Here is a 26,983-nt window from a genome sequence, read left to right on the forward strand (position 1 = left end):
AGACGAGCTCGTGGTCCTACTACTCCGCCATCTTGACTGGAAGTATCCGGTAATTCTAACTTTTAAAGTCAATGGCGTTTAGAGTAGTTATTATTTATTAACTAAGGGAATAATAATAGCACTGAATATTGAAACAATCTAATGTGAGTTTTGCTTCATTTTATATTTTTGTCTTTGAAAAGCCCTTTAGTTTGAAATAAAGACGAAGCAAAAAGGAGACTCTTTCTCCATGCTCCTCTTACTGCATTCAGCCAAGGCTGCAGTTCCCCAGCGCTACCTTCGACACACTCCTTAGAGCTTTCGATTTTTCACCCTTAACCATTTTCATCCAGTTTCCTAACCTATAAAGCTAAGATACTAAGTGTATATGCCGCATAGTTATATTGTGAGCATTTCAATTAGTTGAAATGTGCAAAGAGCTTAGAATAGCACCTGGTATATAGTAGTAAATGCGCATGTTAGTTGCCACATTATTTCTCAGACAGGTACATTTATATGTGGGAGTGGGTGTATTATGTGATTATTTTGTATATTTTTGTCTGTACATAACTGAAAGTGTATGCAGTGATTATTAGAAAAGGGTAAAATGTGATCTCATTTAATCCTCCATGACTAATAGGGGGTCTTTTTACATTATCTCCATTTTCAGAAAAAGAAACTGGATTTCAGTTAAGTTAAATATTCCAGATAACATTGTGTATAAATCAGAATTTGAATCAAGACTTGTCTGATTCTAAAACTTACAGTTTTTCCACAAGTCCAGGCTGTGATCTAGACAAAGATCAGATAATTAAAAACAGTGAAAACTATTTCAAAACTATTTTATAAGGAAAACATTATGACAACCTTACCCACTTCCACCCCCATCTCTTCAGTAGTAAATAGTTCAGAGTTATGGGAGAAGCTGTGTCTTTAAAAGTTAGTGACTCTTCCATCTACCATCCTCCCTTTTTTTCAGAAAGTAGGCAGCATCTTCCCCCTTAAATCCTCTTATGGAGAGATAGTATACCAAGGAGACAGTGAGATCAATGATCTCAAGTTCAGGAAATAAGGAGTATAATTAAAAAATAATGAAACTGAATAAAAGTTGATATGTTTATTTTAATCACCTTGCCTAGGGAACTCTAAACATGTTAGTAATAAAATACCTTCCTCTACTTGGGTGGGAGTAGAGAGGCATTCCCATCATAAACCCAAAACTTGGGTTGCAAATGTTGGTAGAACTAAACACTGAGTATCAGTGTCAGGTTTGGGTTGGGAAGAACAGGTAGAAAGACAAGACTGGGCAACTAGGAAACACTAGGACCAGAATTCTGGCAGCTCAGGGAATCCGATGTTGACATCTGAAAAGCAACAGACTAAGTTCATACTGGCAAGGGAACACAAGTACTCTAAGTCCAGGTGAAACAGCTGAATCCAACAAAGAAAGAAGGAACAGAAGTCCAGGCTCAGTCTTAGAGGATGCAAGACACAAGGATCACAGAAACCAGGCAGCAAGTACGGAAGATAGGCATCAGGACAAACTTTAATGCGAACCCGAATCTTTACCCTGGGCAGGACCAGACTTACAGCCAGATGATGCACAGGACTCCCACTATGGAGTCAAAGAGGAACCAAATGTGGAGACTTCAAAAGAATATAGAGATGTCCACTGAGATTTTAAATTCTAAAACAGGAATTAAACCCACAGAGATACTAGAGTTAGCAGGTTCATTCTATCCATTCTTGAAAACGAGTTGCAATATATGGGGGCACTCTTGACATTAACACAGTTTGAAAATTGCTAGATACCTTGAGTTCTGAAAATATCCAAAGACCAATGGAAACACTTTGTTGGCATCATAAGCTCCAAACCTCCATCAATACAATATCAATAAAAAGGAGTAGAAAGGCCATTAAGATGATGTATTTGCCTAATTTTTATAAGTAGATGGTAAATATCCATGAGGGAAAGGTATACGTGTAAGGTGATCGCAGAGTTCAGTTTTGAGTGGGCATGTTAATATCCCAGGGAAACTGAAAATCAAGCAAACCCTTTGGATGCAGACGTCTTGGTGAAGACCACTTCGGCTTTGCATGACTAGTATGTTAATAGTTTGTAAATTTGATAATGAGCTCTCTCAGACTTGAACCCCCATCTTTAACCTCCTTGGTAAGAGCTGAAAGCAGCTGTTTCTCACATAAAGTTACAAGGCTGCAGGACTCTGACTCAAGTTCAGTTTGTCTTGACATTTGATAACTAATAAAAGTACAGTTCACTGGATGTCAGACAGGCTTCAGAAAATGAATTTTCACCATTCTAAGTGTGAATTGGATTTTGTGGGGAAAAAAATGAAATGCTACCTTTCTCCCTGTTTTTGTCTTATGATAAAATTTCCCTTTCAAGTACTTAGATACTTAGGTTATTCTTGGAATTTTATAAATATGTGTATATCATTTTACTGCATTTCTGAGCACTGCATACCAGTTACATTTAGTAAAGAGTGATTGGTTCATTTTCCCCTAAAATTTACGTATTTTCTGCTTCATTGATCAGTGCACATGCTTTTGAAATTGAAAACTAAATATTTATCTAGTTCTTTTCAGTAGTTTCCATCAATGTCAATGCCATTTACTTTTGCTGCTGTATTATTGGAAATAAAATAACAGTGTCTTCTAGTAAGTCTAGCAAAAAGGAATTTGTAAAGTAAAAAAATACCAATTTATTCACTCATTTCATAAACAATTTTTACTCACTCCCTTGACAGCAGGGTACGACTCTCATCAAAGCCTACAGAACGTTTTGGAAATTAGTATATATTGTTAGCACGCTATTAATGAGGAGAAAACTAATTTATATGCTTTAAAGAGAAGGTGAAAGTCACAGATAAGCGTTCTGTTCTGGTAACTTTTCTACTGGGGGGGTTATATTGTCAGTTTCAAAATACTATAATGCCCTAAAAATTACCTAACAAGGGTTTTGACTCATTTGTATTTTTGCCTTTGGCAAGTTCTTAGGCTGGAGATAAGAAAAAAAAAATGTGAGGAGAATGGATCCTTTCCCACATGACTCCCATTCCATTTAGCTAAATCCAAGGGATCCCAGTGCTGCCTTAAGTACACTGTTTGGACTTCTCATCTGTCTACCTTTAACCACTTATTTTACCTCTCTGCTTCAGTTACACCACCTATAAATAGAGAAAGTAATTTTATCTGCTTCATAATTATATTTTAAACTTTTAAATAAATATAAAAATACTTCTTGCAGTGTCTGGCCCATTGTAGTGCATATAAATTTTAACTGTCATTTCTCACATGGCTATTTCTAAGCATATATGGTAAAGGGGTGTGTGTTTTATATGTATCTGCTTGTATGTCCGTGTATTTTATGTACATAAACATTGCATAACCAGTGCTTATTAGAAATAGATAAAATGCTCATTTGCTTAGGTTCATTCTTTCTAGTTATTAGAATTGCATTTTATGCCACAGGACTCTGTGAAGGAAGTGTAGGGAGAAAGATGAAAGTAGGAGGCGTGAGAGAGAGCTCCCTGAAATGCATTATTTATATCATCTTCATGGATCCTCATTCTTGAAAATGAATCTATTGTCTGCCTTCGTAGATCATTTTAATTTGAGTAACCTGAGTTACAATATGCAATCTACAAGGATGGCATTGTTTCTTAAAGTAATATTGGCTTGTGTGATGTCTGTGACCAACACTATGAAACTGAATTTAAAATGTTAATCTTTTTATACTCTACTACAATATCTCTCTATATTCAGAGAACGCTTTCTTTTAGTGTTGCGGCAAATTCTGAAGACAGAGAGCTAAAGCAACTTGCACTGCCAAGCAGAAATCACACCTGGTGAGGTTTCTTTCTGAATTTATCAAAGTGTTTTGAGGTTGTCATTTTTCATCTCTATTGACTTCAATATTCTTTTTTGATTTGTAGAGATTTTATTAAATATTTTACACATTGTTTAGTAATGCCTAGTGTTTTACTTTTGAAATGAAGCCTGGTATAAACTTTTTTAACCTTGAAATTTCTGCATTACTTTATACAATTTTCTTTTTAAAACTTTTTCCTTTTTTCTTAAAAAAAATCAAGGTATCATTTATTTACAATATTATGTGTTTCAAGTGTGCAACACAATGACTCATTTTTAAAGGGTATGCTTCATTCATAGTTGCTATAAAGTATTGGCTATGTTTGCTGTGTTGTACAATATATCCTTATATATTTATTTTATATATAGAAGTTTATACCTATCTCTTTTTATAAGGCATTCAGCATGTCTGCACTATTTTTTGAGTAAATGTTAGACTTCATAGAGTCTTGCCTGTTTTGGCTTCAGGAGGCCAAAGAGGATGTGTAGGCAGAAATTGAAAAAGTAATTTCAGCGCAGTAGAACATCCTTATGAAAGTCAGTGTTTCCAACAATGAAATCGTTGTCTGGAGCCGCATGGTCTGGTCACTGGAGTAATTCAAACACAAGCTATAATCTTTTGATGGGACAGGTAGAATAAATTCTCAAAGTTCACTTCGTTCTACAGGATTCTAAAATTCTAAATACTCTATGTTGGAATTATGTAGCTGGCTAGGAAACTGTTCCCAAAGCACAAATCAACCCTATCAAAGCACCCTATTAAAAGATTATTCATATATGGCGAGTTTAAAATAATATGGGTTTATTTATTTTTGTAGACATATTAGAGGTGGAAAAATGAGACTTTGATTTCTTAAATTCAAGTATTTGATTGCAAATGTGCGTACATTTTGATGCATTTTTCAAGTTTTGAAATGGTTAACATGGTTTTGAACAAGCTGGAAAGCAGCAAAAAATCAGCTGAAGCAAAATTCTTGTTAGACGGTTGATCCAGGTGTTTGTGTGTGTGTACGTGCGTGTACATAGTCTATGAAAGCCATCTGTTAAGATAATGCTGTTCTTAAGATAGTTCAAGGCAATATTTTTTAATTTCATATTTTCCTTTGCTATTGTGTAGATTTTTTTCTTGTGTCATAAAAGGAAAACTTTGCATTTTTCTCTTTTCCACTCACCAATTTCCGTTACTGTTGTCACTGCCTTATAAACCATAGGACATATTTCATCTCTGATAAAAGGTCCTCTGACCATAGGGAGAGGCCAGGTGAGGATTGTTGAGGTCCTTGTACATTTATGACTGTGCAGTGATAGTTAAGTGCAGGGGAAAATGTATTGGATATCAAACTTGAAAACCTTGTTTTCTCATCACTGAAGTCACATTACGTATCTGAGACCTACTTCTGCTTCTATAAAACGGGAGCAATAGTATTGGTCTCACATTTTTGTTACCATTACACATAAAATGTGCTCAGCAAATTATTGTGGGAATTTTTTCTATTCATAATTCAAAATAATAACAATATCTATGGAAAACAGCAGTGAGCTAATGAAAAATGCAAGCAGTTGGCTCCGTCTGGAGTCATTCATGTGAAAGAAGACAAAGGTCAGACAGTGTCTTGGGAATTTGCTGTGGGGGAGGGACGGGGATTGTATCAGTCCATCCAGTCTCCTGTAACAAAAATACCATTGACTGGGTCGCTTATAAACAACAAAAACTTATTTCTCACAGCTCTGAAGGCTGGGAAATCTAACATCAAGGCATAAGCAGATTGAGTGTCTAGTGAAGGCCCACTTCCTGGTTCGTAGATGGCTGTCTTCTTCCTCACATGGTAGAAGGGGCAAGGGAGCCCTCTGGGGTCTCTTTTATAAGGGCATGAATCTCATTCATAAGGGCTCCACCCTCATGACTGAATCATCTCCCAGAGGTCCCACATCCAAATACCATCACACTGGGGATTAGATTTCTACATATGAACTTTAGAGGGGACACAAAAATTGAGTCTATGGGAAGGACTGGTAATTGTTGAATGACTAATATTTGCAAGTACAATGCTAAATTCTATGTATATATTTATTGATTTATCTTCAACAAATAATTATTGGTCACGTACTATGTTTTAAGTATTAATCTAGATATTGGGGCATAATGGTAAGTAAGACATATCTGGGAGAAAGAAATGTTTCTCTACCCTTCCTGGTTCTTCTTGCTGGTTTAAAAATTAAATTGGTGTAAGACAAATAAACAGGAGAAAATCAAACAAAAATTTTATACACATACACACACACAGGAGAGACCGGGGAAAACAGTAACTTACCAAAATGGCTAAAGTCTTTACCTTAAATACTATCTTTGGCTAAAGACAAAAAAAGATTTGGGGGTAGTGGTTTGGGACCTCAAAGAGGAAGAACGCAACTAACATGGAGATGGGAAAGAAGATGTTTGGTACACAAATGTTTACCAGGCCATACAGAGACAATGGGACACAGAGAGGAATTTTAACAGATTTTGTCAAGTTCCTCCATACCTGCCACACCTAGTTAATATTACACTTACCTAGGTTGATAGCTCCCTTCCTGAAACAAGTTCTCTATCTAGGTTCTTCTGGCAGTTGGAGGGAAGTGGTCCAGCTGTCCTCCTGACACTTTTGGGCCTTGATTGTTTACCCCTCAAAATGATTCAAATGCCACAGCGACATTTTGGGGTGGCATGTTTTGTTCCTCTACAGTTCTGCCTTTGAAACTTCCTTTAAGAGGTGTCGGAGTCCAGAAATTGAGTTGATCGATCGCTTTATAACTCGCTGAGCCGCTCTCTTAGCCCTGATAGTAGGTCAGTTCTGTTCCTCATTTCTGCAGGTGATAAAGCAAGTGGGCTCTCAAAGTTAGGCCTATTGAGTACAAGCAGTCAGGTATTTAATAAACAGCATTTCTATGGATACAAAAGAAGAACAAAGGATAACGGCTGGAGAAAATTATAAACCCAGTGTCTGAATCCTGAGAGCAGCCAGTCGAGAAGATTTTTAAGATGTCAGCCTCAAGGTATCATTTCTAGTTTGAAATGTCTCTGGTGATGTCATCTGGCGTTCCAGTTAAACTTTCTGAGTGGCTTATACAGTAACAGAAACAAAGATTGTCTACACACGGGCTATTGTGGTGATCTCTTTTAAGTTTATTTCAAGCTATTCAGCTTTGGTTTTCAGGGCTTCAGGGAAAGGGCAGATTTAGTTCTCAATGATTTCAAGTCAAAATTGGGAGAAAAACTGGAAACATTAGATTGAACAGTTGACTGGGAGTTCAAGATTTGCAGATACTGACTGGCATGTGTAAAATAGATAAACAAGTTTATACTGTATAACACAGGGAAATATATTCAATACCTTATAGTAGCTCATGGTGAAAAAGAATAAGAAAATGAATATATGTATATTCATATATGACTGAAGCATTGTGCATACACCAGAAATTGACACAGCATTGTAAACTAACTATACTTCAATAAAAATTTTAAAAAAATAGATTGAACAGTTGTAGCCAAATATTTGAGGAAACTGACAGAATTTAGGCTCCACTTTGGTTTATATTTGGAAAAATAACCTCAAAGATAATTAATGGAACTACAATCAAATATTCATAACTGTGTATTATAGTTTCTGCTGAAACACATTTTTTTCTCCCTAAGACCACCCTCATTTCTACCAAAGATAGCCCAATTAAGACTAACTGGTTTTCAAAATCAGTTTAGTTTCATTAAATTTGTCCTGATTATTTACATAAGTCCAAAAGAATAGCAATTAACCATTTAGGATCATTTAAATATGCTTTGCTGGACTTTTCATAAGGAATGTCCAGATTGAACTTTTAAATGCCCCTTGAGGCCAGGAGGCCATGCCAAGGCCTTGTCATCGTACTTCCATGTAAGTCCTGTAGATTTGGGTGAATTCCTCTCTTCTTGAAGATCCCCAAATATTGCGAGGTTCTTGCTCCTGCGAGGAAGTGGTCTTCCTTATTCTCCTGGTAAGGCTGCTGGGGATCCTGTAGGAAAGGTACCAGGCTGTTTTTCCAAGGAGCTTTATGGCTCCATAATGTCAGTCTTAGTTCCTTAAAGCTGTCTGATCATATTTGAGTCTAGCCATGTTTCACTCAGTTATGACACTCCAGTCAAAGACTTGGTAACATGACCAAGTGTTTCCAGTTGTCTCCTGTTACAAGGGGAACCGATTTTAGTGAATTTACATAATTAACAAATTGCCATAAAGATAAGAATGCTCACTAAGAGATTCCAAATTCTGGAGGGATCAGGTAGGGAGAAACAAAGATAGATATTTCAGTTCTGCTTATAAAGGTATAATTTATCAAATTGCTGTAAGTCATAGTATGAGAGAAAAGATTTCTTTATATCTGGAAAACAAAGATTTAAAAAGCCAACAATGTTTCAGATAAAGTGTCGTAAAATTATAATCCTACTCAACAGTTCATTCAGTCTATAATTAATTCTTATTGATCATGATGTTTTGTTAGTGGTTTTATGAAGCCATTAGCTTTTCCATAGAGCTCTCTACATTTTTATGCAGTTCAGTGGTATATGAAAGTTATCAGAAACCTGTATTTGTCAAAAAGTACTTTAAATGAATCTTTTTTATTTTTTCTTTATTTTTAATTGAAGTGTAGTTGATTTACAATATTGTGTACAGCAATGATTTATTTATCCATACATATATGTATCACTATATATAAATATATACATATAAAAGAACATGTATATTCTTTTTCAGATTCCTTTCCATTATAGGTTATTATAAAATATTGAATATAGTTTCCTGTGCTATACAGTAAGTCCTTTTTGTTTATCTATTTTATGTATAGTAGTGTGTATCTGTTAATCCCATACTCCTAATTTATCTCACCTACCCCCTTTCCTTGTTAGTAACCATAGGTTATTTTCTGTGTGAGTTTATTTCTATTCTTATTTTAGATTCCACATATAAGTGATATGATATAATATTTGTCTTTCTCTGTCTGACTTCACTCAGTAAGATAATCTCTAGGTCCATCCATGTTGTGGCAAGTGGTAGTATTTCATTCTTTTCTATGGCTGAATAATATTTCATTGTATAAAATATCCCACATCTTTATCCATTCATCTGTCAGAGGACACCTAGGTTGATTCCATGTCTTGACTATTGTAAATAGTGCTGCTATGAACATTGGGGTGCATGTATCTTTTCAATTAGAGTTTTCATCTTTTCTAGACATATGCTTAGCAGGGGGATTGCTGGATCATAAGGTAACTCTATTTTTAGTTTTTTGAGGAACCTCCAGAATGTTCCATAGTAGTTGCACCAATTTACATTCCCACCAATAGTATAGGAGAGTTCCCTTTTCTCCACACACTCTCCAGCATTTATTGTTCGTGGACTTTTTGATAATGGTCATTCTAATCAGTGTGAGGTGATACCTCATAGTTTTGGTTTGCGTTTCTCTGATAAGTAGTGATGTTGAGCATCTTTTCATGTGCTTGGTGGCCATCTGTATGTCTTCTCTGGAGAAATGTCTGTTTAGTTCTTCTGCCCATTTTTAGATTGGGTTGTTTGTTCTTTTTCTGATATTGAGCTATATGAGCTATTTGTTTATTTTGAAAATTAAGCACTTGTTGGTCATATCATTTACAGATGTTTTCTCTGAGTCCGTAAGTTGTCTTTTTGTTTTGTTTATAGTTTTCTTTGCTGCACAAAAGCTTATAAGTTTGATGAGGTTCGAGTTCTATAGTTTTTTCTTTTATTTCTTTTGTCTTGGTAGACTGAACTAAGGAAACACATTTGTCAGAGAATGTTTTACCTGTGTTCTCTTCTCAGATTTCTATGGTGTCATATCTTATATTTAGGTCTTTAAACAAGTTTTGAGTTTATTTTTATGTATGGTGTGAGAGAATGTTCTAACTTCACTGATTTATATGTGACTTATCCGACTTTCCCAACACCACTTGTCAGAGACTGTCTTTTCTCCATTGTATATTCTTGCCTCCTTGGTCAAAGATTAATTGACCATGGGTGTGTGGATTTATTTCTGGGCTCTCTGTTCTGTTCCATTGATGCACATGTCTGTTTTTGTGCCAATACCACCCTCTTTTGATTATTGTAGCTTTGTAGTATTGTCTGAAGTCTGGGTGGGTTATTCCTCCAGCTTTGTTCTTTTTCCTCAGTATTGTTTTGACAATTCTGGGTCATCTGTGGTTTCATATAAATTTTGAGATTATTTGTTCTAGTTCTATGAAAAATATCATAGTTAACTTGATAGAGATTGCATTAAATCAGTAGATTGCTCTGGGTAGTATGACCATTTTAATAGTACTAATCCCCTCAATCCAAGAGCATGGGATAACTTTCCATTTTTTTCAATCATCTTCAGTTTCCTTTATCCGTGTTTTATAGTTCTCAGCATATAAGTCTTTCACCTCTATGGTTAGTTTTATTCCTAAGAATTTTTTTATTTTTCTTGCTGACAAATTTTGTAACAGAGCTAAAACATAACTTACATGACTTCTAGTAAACCTAGGTAGAATAAGGTTTACATTCAATGCTGATAACTGTAAAGACATGCCTATTTTAATTAAAATAAAAAATTGAAATTTGCTCTTTATCCTAGATCACATGAATTTGAAAACCATTAGGGTTAGTTTACATAATACTTTTGAGATTTAGAAATATTTAATTCATAAGTGCTCACTTTTAAGCCAATTTAAATAGAGCTGTTTTACAAATTAATTTTAGCAATAATATCAAAAGGTAGAAAAATATATTTTAATGTACATACACATGTATAGATAAACATAACCAGAGATTTCATAGTTTTTATTTAAAATTTTAGTTATGAATCTGATGTAATAACATAAAAGTCAGAGTTTATAAATAACAATAAGTTAAATTTACCAGCTCAAGTCCTCATCCCCCCCCCCTTTATTCTGGCTTCAGGTCTGTGCAGTTGAGTTTAACTGGCATCGGTCTAGGTGATGTGGGCTGTGTTTACATTTCCCATTTTGTAGAGATTTGCAAGAAGACAGTTACTTTTAATTCCCCAAAGAACTGGGTTGCTGCCTAAATTATGTCAAAGGCTAATCCACCCATCCAATTAGATTTTGACAATTTTGCTTCTTTCAGTGAGAATCTTTTCCAACTAAAATAGAAATAAAAATTTTTTTATGTTGTAGAATTTCGCGGTTCAATGTATCATACCTTCAAAAACCCTGTACAAGGAATTTAATAAAGGCCCTCTTTCTGAACACAGAAGTTAATTTCAGACTAATTCACCCTAGGGGCAAAAAGCTTTCACTATTGCTTCTGTCAGCCCCCAAATATCAGGTTCCAGTTTCCACTTCATGTTGCGTGGGTTTAGGTAACCCTATTGGCTCTCTTAGCATCTTCAATTAACATTACCTGAAGAGCGATTTTACATGCCCTGTCTTACAATACCACATAGGGGGAACCACTCCCCAGTGAGACACAATGTCCATTCCCACAACACAGTCAGGCAAGATGGACACAACCTTCTTACATAAAGCCTGTTCAAATACACTATTTTTAAAATAAACTTTTATCTCAATTCCATCAACTCTTACATCTTTAACTATAGCCTCCACTAGGATCCCATCACAGGCATGATTCATATTCCGAGGTGCTTATAATTGAGCACTGGATATAGATATTAAACAAAAATTATACAGTCAGTTAATAATTAATTAAAATTATAGTTATCACTAGAGAGGTATAAAGTTATCTTATTTAATCTTTTCAGCAAGCTTGTAAAAAGGATATTATCTCCTTTTCACAGAAGAAAGTGAGACTTAAAAGACAAAATTCAACAAGTAAATTTGAAGACCTAATTGGCTTTATTTGATGATTTATGAGTTGGGCAGCATCAAATCTAGTGACTAGATGGGCACTCCAAGGAGTTATACAAAACAGAGGGGTTTTATAGGCAGAAGGAGGGTGAGACAAGATGTTTTTAGCAAAAATAAGTGGATGAATCATTTAAGGTCAGGTCATCTTCTTTTGTGTGGTAGGGAGTGGCAGAGGTCTCATTAGGCAGATTGCTTCACATTGCTGGTCAGGAAATTTCAGATTGTTCAAATTCCAGGAGAAGTTGAAATTGCAATTAAGTCTGAGTTTGCTGTCATGGAGGCAAATGACTTCATTTGGGCTTGTTATTTCTTTTAAACAAAAGTTAAACAACTTGTTTGAGATCATAAAGCTAAGAGATGGTAGGTTTAGCATTGTTCAGGCTGTTCCATTCCAGAAGGCTACTCTGGATGGTCTCCAGACTGCAAGACCTTAAGGAAGTCCAAAACTTTACCAACCACTTTTACCTGTTTATACTTAAAAAAAAAAGTTACCTGAGCACTTACCATATCAGGCACCAAGTAGTGAGAAAAGTGCCTGCCTTCACAGAGTCTGTAGTCTAAAGAGGAAAACAGCATTTAGTGAACACTCACAAAAATCTGTAATTTTAAACTGCAATAAGAATGACTAAGGAAAATTACTTGGTGTTATGAGAACATATAATAGACACACCTGGTATAGTCTAGGAGTTGGAAGGCACCCCAAGGAGATGACCTTTAAATTGAGATCTAAATGATGAGTAGGAGTTAACCAGGTAGAAGAGATAATGAGAGGGGAGGATTGTGAGCAGTGGAGTTGGGATATAGAGAGGCTTTGAGTCAGAAAGGAACTTGATGAAATTTGGAACAACTAAATGAAGATCAGTTTGGTGGAACTTGAAGAATGGAGAAGAGTAGGACAAGCTAGATGTACAGTAGTTGGTAGGAGGTAGAACCTATAGCTATTTCATCTATTTCAATGATTTTGGTCTTAATCACAGGAGCAAGGTGAAGACATTGAAGAATTTTGAATACAGGAATGACACAAGTAGATTTGCTTTATAAAAATCACTTCAACAGGAGTGTGGGGTTTTGATTTGGGAGGGATGGGTGGAAAAAAGTAGAACATAGGATGTGATTGCCATAATTTAGTTGAGAAATGGTAGTACTATTACTTGGGCTGGCAAGACATGTACAAGAGGCTTGAGTCAATGTTCCTGAAGGAAGTTGTCGATTTTATATACATAATAATGGAGATGCTTGTATATCATTATTCATGCAAATCACCTGGTCACCTGAATATGTTCTTGTTTTGGAATTATGTAGGCTTAACCTGGATTGAGTATTTTGGAGTCACATAACAATGACTATGATTTGGAAAGGTGATTCACTCATTGTCTGTATTGAGCTGGTTCTTCCTACAAATGTTTATAACTCAATTTGATTCAGTCATAATTCTCTAACTGTCTAAATGTCTACTATGCTAGCAAGGTGCTAGCCCCTGCTGGACTTACAAAGATAATTAAAATATTGTTCTTGCCTTCAAAGTTAAATGAGTTAGCACTCTATACAGGATGATAGTAGGTAAAGTATGGACACAAATGACTGCAGGATGAGATATAGAAACCAAACTTTATTGGGGTCTAAAAGAAGCAAAGATGACATCCCACTGAAGGACTGGGAACACTTTCATAAAAGATGTGGCATGAAGATCGAATTGGAAACGTGACAAGTTTGACTCATGGAAGAGAGACTGAGGGAGACCTGTTTTCTAAAGCTATACTTAATCTGGAGGGATAAAAAGATAGTATTTACATAGATATCTGGAGATCGTAGGATTTATGTAGGTTAGATTATCTGTCTTTACCAAACAAGTTCTTAATAAAGTATGCCACTTGATTTTCTAATTGAGCCACATTATTCACTTTTTTAAAAAGACTTTATTCTTTAAGAGTAGTTTTAGCTTTATAATCAAATTGAGAGGAAGATGCAGAAGTGTCTCATGTACCACTGTCCACACACATCCAGTGCCCTTCCACATTATCAACATCACTCGCTAGAATGATGAGTGACCAAGGATGAACATACATGGACACTTCATAATCACCCAAAGTCCATAGTTTCCCTTAGGCTCACTTCCGGTATTATACATTATATGGACTTGGGCAAATGTGTAATCACCTATATCCATCATTATTGTGTCATACAGAGTATTTTCACTGCCCTAAAAGTCCTTTATGCTCCACCTATGCATCTCCCCCTACCCCAGCAACACCTGATCTTTTTATTGTTGCCATCTTTTTACCTTTTCCAGAATGCCATACAGTTGGGATTGTATAGCATACGTAGATTGGCTCATTTCATTTAGTGACATGTAGCTAAAATTCCTCCATGTCTTGCATGGCCTGATAGCTCATTTTTTAGTGCTAAATAATATTCCATTGTCTGAGTGTACCAGTGTGTTTATTCATTTACCTACTGAAGGACATCTTGGTTGCTTCTATGTTTTGGCAATTAAGAATAATGCTGCTATAAACATCCATGAGCAAAGTTTTGCATGGATGTATGTTTTCAACTCCTTTGGGTAACTACCAAGCAAGTGTGATCACTGAATAGATTGTATGGTAAGAGTTTATTTAGTTGTGTAAGAACAGCCATACTAAAAATAAAACACAAGATTCCATGGAAAAAAAAAAAAAAAAAGAACAGCCATACTATCTTCCAAATATGCCGTACCATTTTTATTTCCACCGCCAATGATTGAGAGTTCCTGTTGCTCCGCATCCTCGCCAGTATTTAGTGTTGTCAGTGTTCTGGATTTTTGCCATTCTGATAGGTTTGTAGTAGTACCTCATTGTGTTTTAATTTGCATTTCCCTGATGACATATGATGTGCAGCATCTTTTCATATGTTTATTTTCCATCTGTATATCTTCTTTGTGAGGTACATATTAATGTCTTAGGACAGTTTTAAATTGGATTGTTCCTTTCCTTATCATTGAGTTCTTTAAATATTTTAGATAATAGTCCTTTATCAGATGTGTCTTTTGCAATATTTCCTTCCAGTCTGTGACTTGTCTTGTAATTCTCTTGACAATGTCTTTCTCAGAGCAGCAGTTTTTATTTTAACGAAGTCCAGTTTATCACTTCTTTCTTTCATAGATTGTGTCTTTGGTGCTGTTATCCAAAAATGCATGATCATACCCAAGGTCACCTGGACATTCTCTTATGTTATCTTCTAGGAGTTTTATAGTTTTCTATTTTACATTCAGGTCTTTGCTCCTTTGTGAGTTCACTTTTGTGAAGGGTAGAAGAGCTGTGTCTTAGGGTCATTTCTTTGTATGTAGATGCCCAGATGCTCCAGCACAATTTGTTGAAGAGACTATCGTTGCTTCATTGTGTTGCTTTTGCCCCAATATCAGCTGATCAGTTGACTGTATTTATGGGGTCTGTTTTTGGGTTCTCTACTCTGTTTCACTAATCTATTTGCCTAGATACCAAACTGATAGCACACTGTCCTCATTACTGTAGCTTTATAGTAATCTTGAAACTATTCACTTTTGTGATATCAACTAACATGATTTAGAATTCATTATGTGTTCACTGAAAATATGGCAAACATTCACCATACTCTAGGGACACATTTAAAGTTCTAGTAAATTGGGAATCTCTGGAAAACTTTTCTTTAAAAATAACAGACTCAATAATTATTTTATAAACAGTGATGGATGGATTCCAGTAGAGCAATAACTCTGAGTATAAACACAGGTGTGGAAGGTACAGAAAATTCGAGGAGAACATTGAGTTATTCATGTTGATTGAAACATGGAGTAAATTAGAACGATAGTGATGGAGAAATGTGGGATATTAGGACCCTATTTTTAAACGTCTTACAGGACAGTCCACTCATAGAAGAAATAAATTTTCAGTTTCCACGTCTAACTTGAGGATTTACAACAAAATTTTGAATGGGAACTTACACATGTATACTTGCTAATATGCCTCAGTATTCAGTACCCGTATGATAAACAACCTAGGGCCTGGCAATAGTGTTTTCCACATGATTGAGATTCTCGGGCAGGAACTAGAATTTACGTTAACAGATCTGCTGAGAGTTTTATCAGAAGAAGAGTTTTCTTTGTCAGGCAGTTATTTGGAATCCACTGTTCCTCATTTGGGATTAGCTCCCAGGCCAAATCACTGTTCTATTTATATCCGTGACCTCTTTTCCAGTGCTGAATCAGCTGAGCGCTGTAGAGACATCCTTGAAAGAAGTAGTATTTGGGTCAGAAATATCAGTTAAGTGAGTGTAATTAGACATTTTTTTTTTCAAGAATGAAGGGATTTTTTTCAAAATAGCTTTATCGGTAAGTCCTTAGTTAAACTTGTTTCCATGTGAATTAGTAAAACATGTATGCACCATGCACTTGGATGTATTTAATTGTACTCAGCAAACTTTGGATCATTGATTACCTACTGTAACAGATGATTCTCAGCATTTGGGGTATGTGTGCAGGGACGGGGAGAGGGTGGCTAGGAATTTTAATCTAAAGTTCTGACAAATAAGGACAGTTTATTGCCCCCATGGTGAAGGAGGAATTCAGACAAGGGTTATGTGGGAATAGCTGGATTCAGGGTACGAGTGCTTTTCTCCATTCTGAAGGCTTATTGGCTCTTTAAACAAGTGAATGTCTGGGTGAATTTTATACATTTTTAACTCACAGCATACACCAGAAGTCTTCAAACTTTGAGAATCATAAAATTTACCTGGAAGCATGTGAGAATGCCAATAGGTGGGCCTTATACCTAGGTCCCGGGTTCAATCCCCACTGCCTCCTCCAAGCGGAAGGCAGTGAAGAAACGTTGACTCAGCAAAGCAAAACAATACAAGCAAAACACGTGCTTTCATTTGCTCCGCAAATCTGTCTCCTCGTTTAAGCAGTCCTGACATGAGGAATCTTCACATTTCTTAGACTGATCAATGCTGCTGCTATTAACAGTGGGGTGTATGTAGCTAGATTTTGATTTAGTAGATCTAGGTGGGGCCTGGAGATCTAATTTTTAGTGCTAATTAGATCTAATTTTTAGTACTAATTTAGTACTAATCTAGGTGATTCTTATGCCGGTGGTCCTGAATTTTGCATTCAAAAAAACTTGCTTAGGGAACGTTTCAAACCCTACATATATTGGACAAATTTAAAGTATTTAATAAAACCTTATTGGGCATTCTGGTCCTGTGCTAGGGTCCAGGGACACAAAGTTAAAGAAATACCTACTAGGGGGAGAGTATAAATATACACACACACACACACACACACACATACCCCAGCATGATACATACCATGATAGAAATAAAATTGTTTTCATCAAATATATGTATAAGAAAGTCAGAAGCCCAGAAGTAGGGAAAGCAAACTTGGAAAAGTGAGGGCTCAGTCCTGAGAGAGACTTTGCTTGGTTTCCAGTGTTGTTTGACCTGGGCCCTAAAAAAGCTGTGCACTCAGTGAAGTGGAAATAGTTCTTCTCTTTTTGAGACTTCCCCTTTCAAAATACTGAGTGCATCCATGAGGTTTTTCAGGGCCTTTAGGAAGAGTAAGTAACACATCCTCTGAGTTAGGGTCTCTGTGAATGATCAGCTGTGAATTCAAAGCTACAATGGGGAAAACAGCTGCCCACGTGTGAAAATAACCCTGGGCTTTCAGAGCAAATGAGCTTTTGTTTTCAGGGGCTCCTCTCTCTGAAGTGTCTGTCTCGTTTGATAACAGTGCCAATCGAGGACTTTCAGTCCCTTAAAGGACGAGGGGTAACACCCACAGAAAGTTACAAGTACCGTGAGGTTACTTTCATGACTCGTCACAGCGTAGTTCTTACTCCACGGAACTTTACAAGGAGCACAAATACAAAGCTCTATCCTTCGCAACGTTAATATCATTACTATTTCAAAATTATTTCCAGAATTACCAACCTTTAGCACATAAAAATAGGATCTTATAGTGAAGATTGCTAGTATTGAATGGTTGCGGGATTATTTACAAAACCTAAAAAGAATAGCTTAATAATGGTTTTGCTTTTTAGTAGTAATGTTTTACGGGCGGGGAATGAAAATGTGAAGGTGGATTCCCGCTACAGTGTCTGACTAACATGAATGTGCACGTGCCAGCTGTGAAGGGGGCAGAAGCTGCTGCCGGGCTCCCTGTGGGAGGTGGAGCCTCTCCTTGCTTGGTCTTGGTTACTGCTCAGCCTAGTCTCAGCAACTGCGACTAAGGGTGCAGCATTCTTTACAGCTCGGGTAGCAGGGGTGTGCCAACATCCAGGCTACCCCACCCTCCCCCCATCATCTGTGATGCCTCAGTTTTCTCTAGCACGTCTGGTACTGGTGAGCAGCCTGCTTTCGGGAGGGAGACCTCCCACCACACACTGCTCATGTTGGCAGGAATATCCGACAGACTTCTGGCTCACAGTGGAGTAGAGGTCTCACTCAGTAGCTGGTTGAAGGGAGTTGGCTGAAAAGATGACAATTGATGGCACCCTGTGCCATCTTCTTAATGGCAGAAGAATAGGTGAGGAAAGTAAAGAAAGTGATGGAATGAAAAGCAGGTGGACAGATGGGAACATTGGAGAAGGAAACAGTGAAGGAAGTAGAGGAGGAAATGAAGTGGAGAAGGACAGGAGGGAGGAAGTGGTGAAAGAAAATTAAGTGTTAGAGATGAAGGAGGGGACAAGGCCCTGGCCTCTAAATGTGATCTCTTCAAGGACCTTCTTGGGTCTGGAGTTAGGGATAGTGAATGTTCAGGCTGACAGGGCCTTCCTCCAACTGGAGTCCAAGTTTGGGCAAATGCCGTAGCCCTTGGGTGAAGGTACAAGATTCATCAACCAAAATATACCCATCAGACTTCCATCTCATTCCAGAAGGGACATCGCCTTTTGTCCTACACCCAACAGCCACTGTTGGCTTAAGGGTCACATTGTAGATTTGCTTTGTGGTTCATATTAATTAGGAATGAAGGAGTTCAGATAACCCAGGACAGATACATCAAGGTCTTCTTTTGAACAAACTTCTACGGCAGAAACAAGTTGATTGTTAAAGAATATGAGATCAGGTTTTCTGGAAAAATGGCATCTCTTTCTATTCCAAACATATGGTCAGGACCTCATGCCCCAAGTCCTTCATCTGCAGGAGCAGGGCATCACCTGTATCTTTGTCACCTGGTTCTCAGACCATAGCTTCCTAGGATCTGACAAGAAATGTTCTTATTAAAGGGGAACTGTGGCCCAACTCTTATAATGCTACTTGTTATGTGAAGGGAGATCAGACTACTTTCAGAAGGGCAGCTCATGGATATACTCAGGGATATTTGGGTTTCACTCTGAAAATTGTCCCTAATCCGGATGTTAGATCTGTGCTTCAACAACAGTGATGTGTACGTGCTGGCATCTTTGCCCCTTGGCTCCTCTGGACTGCCAGTCCTCTCAGCTTCAAGAATGTAGCTTTTATGGCCATGGCCATCACTTTGTTTAAGCGAAGAAAATGATGCTAAAGACAGCATTGCCTTCATCTACATTGCTCGAACCTTTGTTTTTGTCAGGCCCTTCCTATTTGCTTTTATGTATGTATTTATGGGTCATATTTGAAGAGAGTGAATGTATCAATGAACATATGAAAAGCTGGGTTCTTGCCTGCTGCCTGTGGCAAGTGGTTCACTTCAAGTAGGTCTCATGGACGTTCCATGGCCCTGTCACCTCTCCTTGGCCACTGCCACCTGGATTTTCACATTTGGCCAGGAGCCCATTTCACCCACCCTGCTGAGTATCTGGAAAATCAGGAATATAAACAGGGGAGCCCTTCTGAGCATGTGTGAAGTGAAAGGGGAAATGTAAGAGGTCTCTAAATCTAGCCAAGTTCACGGTTTTTCCTGGTCTTCTGCTACTTACAAGTTTTCATGAGGGCCTGTGCCATGCTCTGCCTTTTCTGGCCAGCCTTTTGGATAATCTGTGCCCAGACCACCAGCAATCCTATTGTCTGGTTTTTGTCCACAGAGACCTTCAGAACTGCCTGGTGGACTCAGGGTTCCTGCCAACCGTTAGAAAACGCCCCTGCTATGCCCCTCTCCCTGTCACTCAGGAGCCGTGCCTCACGTAACACAGGTGGTTGGGCTGGCAGGTGTGGACCAGTCCTCACAGCAAGCCTGAATGTGGCATCCTTTCTGAGAATCAGGTGCTCGTAGCCACAACCAGTGAGCCCATGAAGAACGTGGCGCGTTCACCAGCTCCCTTTCCCCCACCTCGTCATGCCCAGGTGACCAAGTGTTCTGTGAAATGCTAAGAGGGAAAAAGAAGACACTTTTACTTTAGGCTTACATCTCATTCCAACACCTCTCTTCTCTCTCCTTCCCACCTCATTTTTTGTTTTTAAAGACATTAAAGGCCAAAAACAAAAAGAAAAACAATTTAAAAAGCACACTTCCTGATTTGCTTCTCCTCTTGGCCATGTCCAGATGAAGAGAGGGAGGTTGTCCAGGAAGGTTGACTGCCAGAGTTCTCTGACTCTGCTCTTACGCACTCTCTCCAAACTCCCTTTCTCAAGTTCTGGAAAGCCCAAGAGAAGATGGGCCCAGGACCACGGGATGGAAGGACTGAGGTGGTCGTGAGTACTGTGGGACAGAGATTATTGGTTGCCCAATTGTGTCCAGTGTTCCTGTCAGCTCATCCTAGCCCCAGCACCACCGCCACCCTCCCCCACGACACACACGCTCTTTCCTCCCCACTGTGCCCAGAGTTCGAAGAAACCTTCCAGATATTTCTTGAACATTCGCCTGGAGGGGAGGGAGACGGATGGGAATGAGATTCTATTAGGAACTAAAATAAATTATTTAAAATACTTAATCTAAAGCTAAATAGATAAACAAGTTTATACTGTACAGCACAGGGAAATATATACAAGATATTGTGGTAGCTCACAGCGGAAAAAAAAGTGAAAATGAATATATGTATATTTAGGTATGGCTGAAAAATTGTGCTGTACACCAGAAATTGACACAACATTGTAAACTGACTGTAACTCAAAAAAAGTTAAAAAAAATAAAAAATAAAGTTAAAATAAAGGGTGAATGCATAACTCTAAGAAGTTTATTTATACCACCTTTATTTCTGGAATAACGTGTGGAGTTTGATTATGAAGTGTTGAGAAGATATACTGAGATAGATAGATTCTTTCAAGTTTGATTAAAAGCGACAATAATCTGTGAGACAACAGTTGTTATGTAATATTTTTGGTATTTAAGGCTCCTCTTTTATGTTCAGAAAAGGATGTAAGATTTTTCAGACATTTGCATAAGCACTGTCTTTTCCATCTCCAAGCCTAGTTTAGTCATCTTTATTCTTATCTAATGTCATTTAAGAACAGGTTGGAGATGCTGAAAATAAATGAGATGCACTATTTTAGATGGTGTCTTTTTAAGGAAGAAAAACACACTGAGGCAATTATAAAAGAATTCAGATCATAGTCAACCTTTTGGACAGCATTTTTGTAGTATGTTTATATTGTCCACTCATTTAACTTTGGTTTAACTCAAGGAAACAATCTGAAGAGCTCCTGTAATTGGTGTATTAAACTTTCACTTTCTTTGTTCCTCATGAAGCATAGTTGACACTATTTTGAAGGGAATCCACTAAAATTTCCATAAGCATTTGATTCTGCTGAACTTGTATACAAGTGACTTAAATGAAGGGAGAAGAGTGAAGCATGGAGCTTTAATGGAAAGCTGCATTACCAAGGTGGTAGTGTTTCTGCCAAGATTTTCAGGTTAAGATGCTGAATAAACCTGCAAGGAAAGAAAAACATCACAGACATATATTACTTGCACTTTACAGACATCTAGTTATTTGAAAATTTCTAACCGATTACATATTCATTCATGTGCTCATTAACTACTATTCACCAAATATTTCTGGTCCTTCTCTGGGCACAAGGTTTGTTGCATTTTCCCATCTCCTTTATGTTAAGCATGGTCATGTGACTTGCTTTGGTGAATGAATCACAAGGAAAAGCTATGTATGTCATATCTGGGAGAAAGCTCTAAGAGCTAGTGTGTAATCACAGCCTCTTTCCTCCTGCCCTGGCAATCAGCTTCAGATGAAGAGGTTCTGTTAGCATTGTTCTTGGAGTGAAGAGATTTGGCTCAGTGTTTCTCTCCTCTACCCCAGTCCCTTAACCTTCATGAATTATCCACATAAAAAAAAAAAAAAAAAAACCCACCTTTGTTATTTTAGAGCATTACTATTTGAAGGTTATATTGTAACTGCAGCATGATCTAGTCTGATATGATGACAACATCTTTTAGATTTTTTTATGTTGGGTGTTTACGAATAGTTACGAGAATTTCACATCATTGTTTTTTGATGTCTGTTTCTTACCTAGTTCTTGATCCTCTTATTTCTGATAGCTAGTCTGGCTTCAGCTATTTGGAAAGTAATTGCTATGAAATCTTACATGATACTGTATGAATTTTAATGTGAATTTCTTGTATTTATGTGGTGCATTTCATTAGATTCATTTGTTACATCAGTTGGTAACATTACATAGTATACACCAAAGGAGAGAATGTAACATGTAACTAATCTTTATATATTCTCGTGGTACAAGTTCTAGAAATACACATTTAGTGGAACTCAAAAAATTTTTATTGAAAAGAGAATGGAGATAATGCTAATGAGAAGTTTCATAAGGACGGAGACTCCAAGAAGAGGTTATGCTCCAGGAATGCGCATGTTCAGAGTGACTGAAAAATAATTCAGTTCATACAAATAATTTACTGCCTATGTGCTCTAATATTTGAAAATCAGAAGTTAGTTTAAAATTGCATAGCTAACAGCATCCTACATCTTTGAATTGTATAGAAACACAAAAGGATGAGATAAATATGAGGATTAGCAAAGGACATTGTGCTTTTAGGGGGACATGGTCAGTGGCCACATTTTAGATGTTTATTATTTGTTGAGTATCTTCTTCAATGAGAATTCTTTGGAAGTATATTATTAGTCCTTAGAATAAAACTTTTGTCGACTCACATTGCATCATCTTTCTGTTCTTAATGCATGGTTTTAATTTCTGTTTTCTGGCATCAGCTAACAGGTCTTCAGGTGAAAATTTGGAACTTCATCGTAGGTCTGAGAGTATTTGAATCATTTTTGATGCATGTTTGCTGATAAGATTCTGATAATCAAATGATAATTTTGGCATTGCTAATTCCATGAGATTTGTAAGCGTTGCCACCATGTTCCCTAAGTTAGTGCTCACAGAATTTAATGCAGTACAGCTTTTTAATATTAAAGTGTTAGAATGCATTCACATGAGATTTAATTATTGCTGTTAAATCTTAACTAATAGAATATTTTGTAATTCTTGTTATATTTATGATAGAAGTATCTCCAGTCATTTAGAGGCAATTTGTTTTCCTACTCAGATCTACATGGCACACAGGTCTACATGGCACTCATAAAATAAATGGGGCAAATGAACAAACGATTAGAATAACTGTGATAGTTATACACGGCTGATTAATTTAGTCATTTGGTGGATATTTATTACATAGCTATATTTAAGACACTATGATAAGCACTATGAATACAGAGATTAAAAAGAGATGATCTCATTCTTAAAGAGATCACCCTGTAGCGGGGAAGACATATTGATTATACACTGATACATACTGATTATAACCTACGATGAAAGCTATAGAAGAGAGGTGTGGAAAGTGCTGTTGAAACAGAGTAAAAGAAGGATTAGTTTTTCAACTAAGAACTAATGGAAGGACCATGGAGGGATTGACAGAAAAGGTGATATTTGAATTGGGTATTTAATGCCATATTTAACTATTTTCTTCTAATTAAAATATTAGAACTATTGAGAATTTTATCACTATATCTACTTTGACTAATTAGAGAAATTTCTTCTAGAAATGAGTTGTACCTAACTTTTTTTCTTTTCTGAAAACAATGGTTTATTAACCCAAAGGAATAAATTCCTAATGGAAGAACATAAGTGATAACATTTGATTATATGCTTTTAAAATTTAAGTTGTGAGTTCACGCTAACACAACAGGTCAGTTTTATAAGGAGTCACCTGTATATGTGTGCTATTTTCCTTTCTTTGCTTTTCAAAATTTACATTAATTACTGACATTTTAAAGGAGATGAAAAAGAAATAGATAAGAATTGGTGGTTAAAGACACATCTGAATTTTTAAGCCAAGTGGAAAGGAATGTGGAAATAATCACCTATTCCTTAAACTTAATCTTGAACTTAAACCTTACTATTGATTAGAGGTTATCATTTCTCTGATTGGTTACATAACAACCATTCCATTAATAAGAGTCGCCTATTTCTTAAATATTTTTAGTGTTAAGTAGAATCTTTTAGTTTTACTTAATTCCTAAATACAGATCTGTTGTGAATAGGTATTTGAGTTGTGCCTTTTAATTTTTTGTTAAACATTTTTTATTGATTTATAGTAACTTTACAATGTTGTGTCAAATTCCAGTGTAGAGCACAATTTTTCAGTTATACATGAACATGTATATATTCATTGTCACATTATTTTCTCCGTGAGCTACCATACGATCTTGTATGTATTTCCCCATAAAAACTGACAACATAATGCCATTTGCAGCAACATGGATGCTCCTGGAGAATGTCATTCTAAGTGAAGCAAGCCAGAAAGAGAAAGAAAAATACCATATGAGATTGCTCCTATGTGGAATCTAAAAACAAACAAAACATAAATACAAAACAGAAACAGACTCATGTGCCTAACTTTTATAACAAATTCTGTGCTTTGGAATCCTGGGAGTTTTAACCCTGGGCAAATATTTAAAATATCTAACAATAGCAATGGCCATTCAGAATGGATGCTGACATCAGAATTATAACAGGGTCTGGAAAGACTCTGAAAGTGTCTGCTAACTCTTTAATTGTAGGATTATGGAGGGGGTCTCTGTGTGTCAATTTCCCATCTCTCAAATACTGTTTCTTCCATTTAGGGTATGTGTGAGGATTAAATGAAATAATTTATGTAAAGCAGTTGATGCATTTAGTGGTAGAGAGTATGAATTAAAGAAGTGTTAGGTATTATAAGTACTAAGAGTAAATAAAAAAACAGACAACAAATTACAGATACATCAAAAAGTGTGACACCTGAAATTAACATGTTATAAATCAACTATACTTCAATTAGAAAATAAAAATCAAAAAACACTAAAAAAAGGTGTGGAATAATTGGGAAAAATTGGAGAAAATTACCTTCCAGTGAAGGTCTACAACCCAGTGAAGGTTTAAAGGACATGAGAGTGGCTTTGTAAAAAGTAATTATTTGGAAAACTTCTAGGCAAAATAGTGACAACTTTACTTTTGTGCAGGATAATTATTTTATATTCTAGTTGTTTCTGGTTCCAGTGATTGTCTGTGGTGATAATGCCAATGAACAAACAGCTCTGGAGTGAAATGTCAGTATTTGACTGTGGCTGTTTGCAAACTCTGCTATGATTACACTCAGTTGTCTAATAGCTTAATTTATTGGTGGTTTGCTAACATGCTTTCCAGCAACATTTGTGATTGCAGATATCTCATCATTTATATTCTGGCTCATTATCATACATTTGCATTTGATTTGTCTGATTACTGCAGGTGGAAACAATAGGTGATGCGTACTGTGTTGCTGCAGGGCTCCACAGAAAAAGCCTCTGCCATGCTAAACCCATTGCTCTGATGGCCCTGAAGATGATGGAACTTTCAGAAGAGGTGCTGACACCTGATGGAAAACCAATTCAGGTAAGCCTATCAGCAGTCTTGTTTGAGTAGTAATGCATCTTTAACTGAAGAGGGCAAGAAATTCCCTTTTGAATTCTACTTACTATAACTTAGAGATGTAGATAAGCCAGTGGCTCAAAGAGGAAGGAAACTTACTAGAAGTAACTCACAGACCCAGGAAAAGAACCCACGGAATATGACCCCCAAATAGGAAAAGGTGTGTGGAAGACAAATTATCAGGAAGAAAAGAAAAAGTTAAAGGGTTAAACCAAGGAAAGAACCTGCTATCAATGACCTGGGTCCACCAGGGTCAAGCAAGGGTGATGATAAGAATCAGTTTGAGAGAAAATCCAAAGAGCAAGAAATAAGAAGCTAGAAATTGGAGGACCTGGACCACTTCCTGTGGGAAGTGCACAGGTGTTCCTTATGAACACCCTCAGACCTCAGGGTTACTTCTGATTTTGTTTTTATGTGGCAGAGCTAGAAGGTTGGAGCCCAAGACTGAGGAAACATCAAAAATTGTGGGAAATGTAGCTCTTGGTGTGTTGTACTCTTTTTGGTACTGAGACCTTTCTGCAATCTGTGATCTACCTCTGGGAGTGAATGAGGTCACCTGGCTATATTTCTGCCAGTAGCTGATAGATCCCAGGACTGTTGTTACTATGCATCCTCATAAACCCCCAAATCTTGTATTTGGCAAAGTAACCTTGATTAAGGCAGCCTTTTTATATTAGTTCATCAATTATGGGTTAAAAAATACAGAAAAACAGCCTCAAAATGTGAGTATATTTCTAGTTTGGCAAAGTAGATACTCCGAGTGACCTTTCTGATTAAAATTATTAAAATATAGTGTTGAATATTTTTGAAAGCTACTAATATCACTAAACTCAGGAAAGGGAGGAAGGTATCAATCACATTATAGATAGATGATAGATAGATAGATAGACAGACAGACAGACAGACAGAGCAAATAAAACTTAATTGGTGAATCTAAGTGCTCTGTCATTAGCAGTGATAACAGAAAACTAGGAAATGCTTTCTCTTCATGTAGAAAGTCAATTTCAATCCCCTCCTTAAAGAACTTCCATAAAGTTCTCTAGAAAATGAGTGGCTAATACTAAAAACAAAACAAAACAAGGAAAACACACACATACACACACACAGGGAAACAAAGTACTGTAAGTAAGAGTTAGTAGAAATAGATAAGAAAAACAGATTTGGAGTATTGTCAGATATCAGAAGAATCAGACACAAAATCAAAAAGACAATGCTTAATATAATTAAAGAAACAAAAGAGAAGCTTTAATCCCAAGACTGAAACAACTAGATTTGGAAAAGGACCACAGAACTTCTAAGCAATCAACAAAACACTAAAAAAAAAACAAAACCAAACAAACCAAAACAAAAAAACCCTCAGTGGATGACTTTAAAAGCGGATTAGATAGA

The 26,983-nt window shown here is 36.7% G+C and overlaps 1 protein-coding gene across 2 annotated transcripts in view; it reads left to right on the forward strand.

The window, feature by feature from the left end:
* GUCY1A2 (guanylate cyclase 1 soluble subunit alpha 2) overlaps positions 1 to 26,983 on the forward strand; it is a 255,314-nt gene that overhangs the window by 140,597 nt on the left and 87,734 nt on the right. For both annotated transcript variants that reach the window (XM_032472717.1, XM_032472718.1), the window contains exon 6: positions 25,415 to 25,558. In XM_032472717.1, coding sequence (XP_032328608.1) covers positions 25,415 to 25,558 — 144 coding nt within the window. The remainder of the gene's footprint in view (positions 1 to 25,414; positions 25,559 to 26,983) is intronic.

Source organism: Camelus ferus, chromosome 33 (assembly GCF_009834535.1).
Source record: "Camelus ferus isolate YT-003-E chromosome 33, BCGSAC_Cfer_1.0, whole genome shotgun sequence".
In the NCBI taxonomy this organism is placed as follows: Eukaryota; Metazoa; Chordata; class Mammalia; order Artiodactyla; family Camelidae; genus Camelus; species Camelus ferus.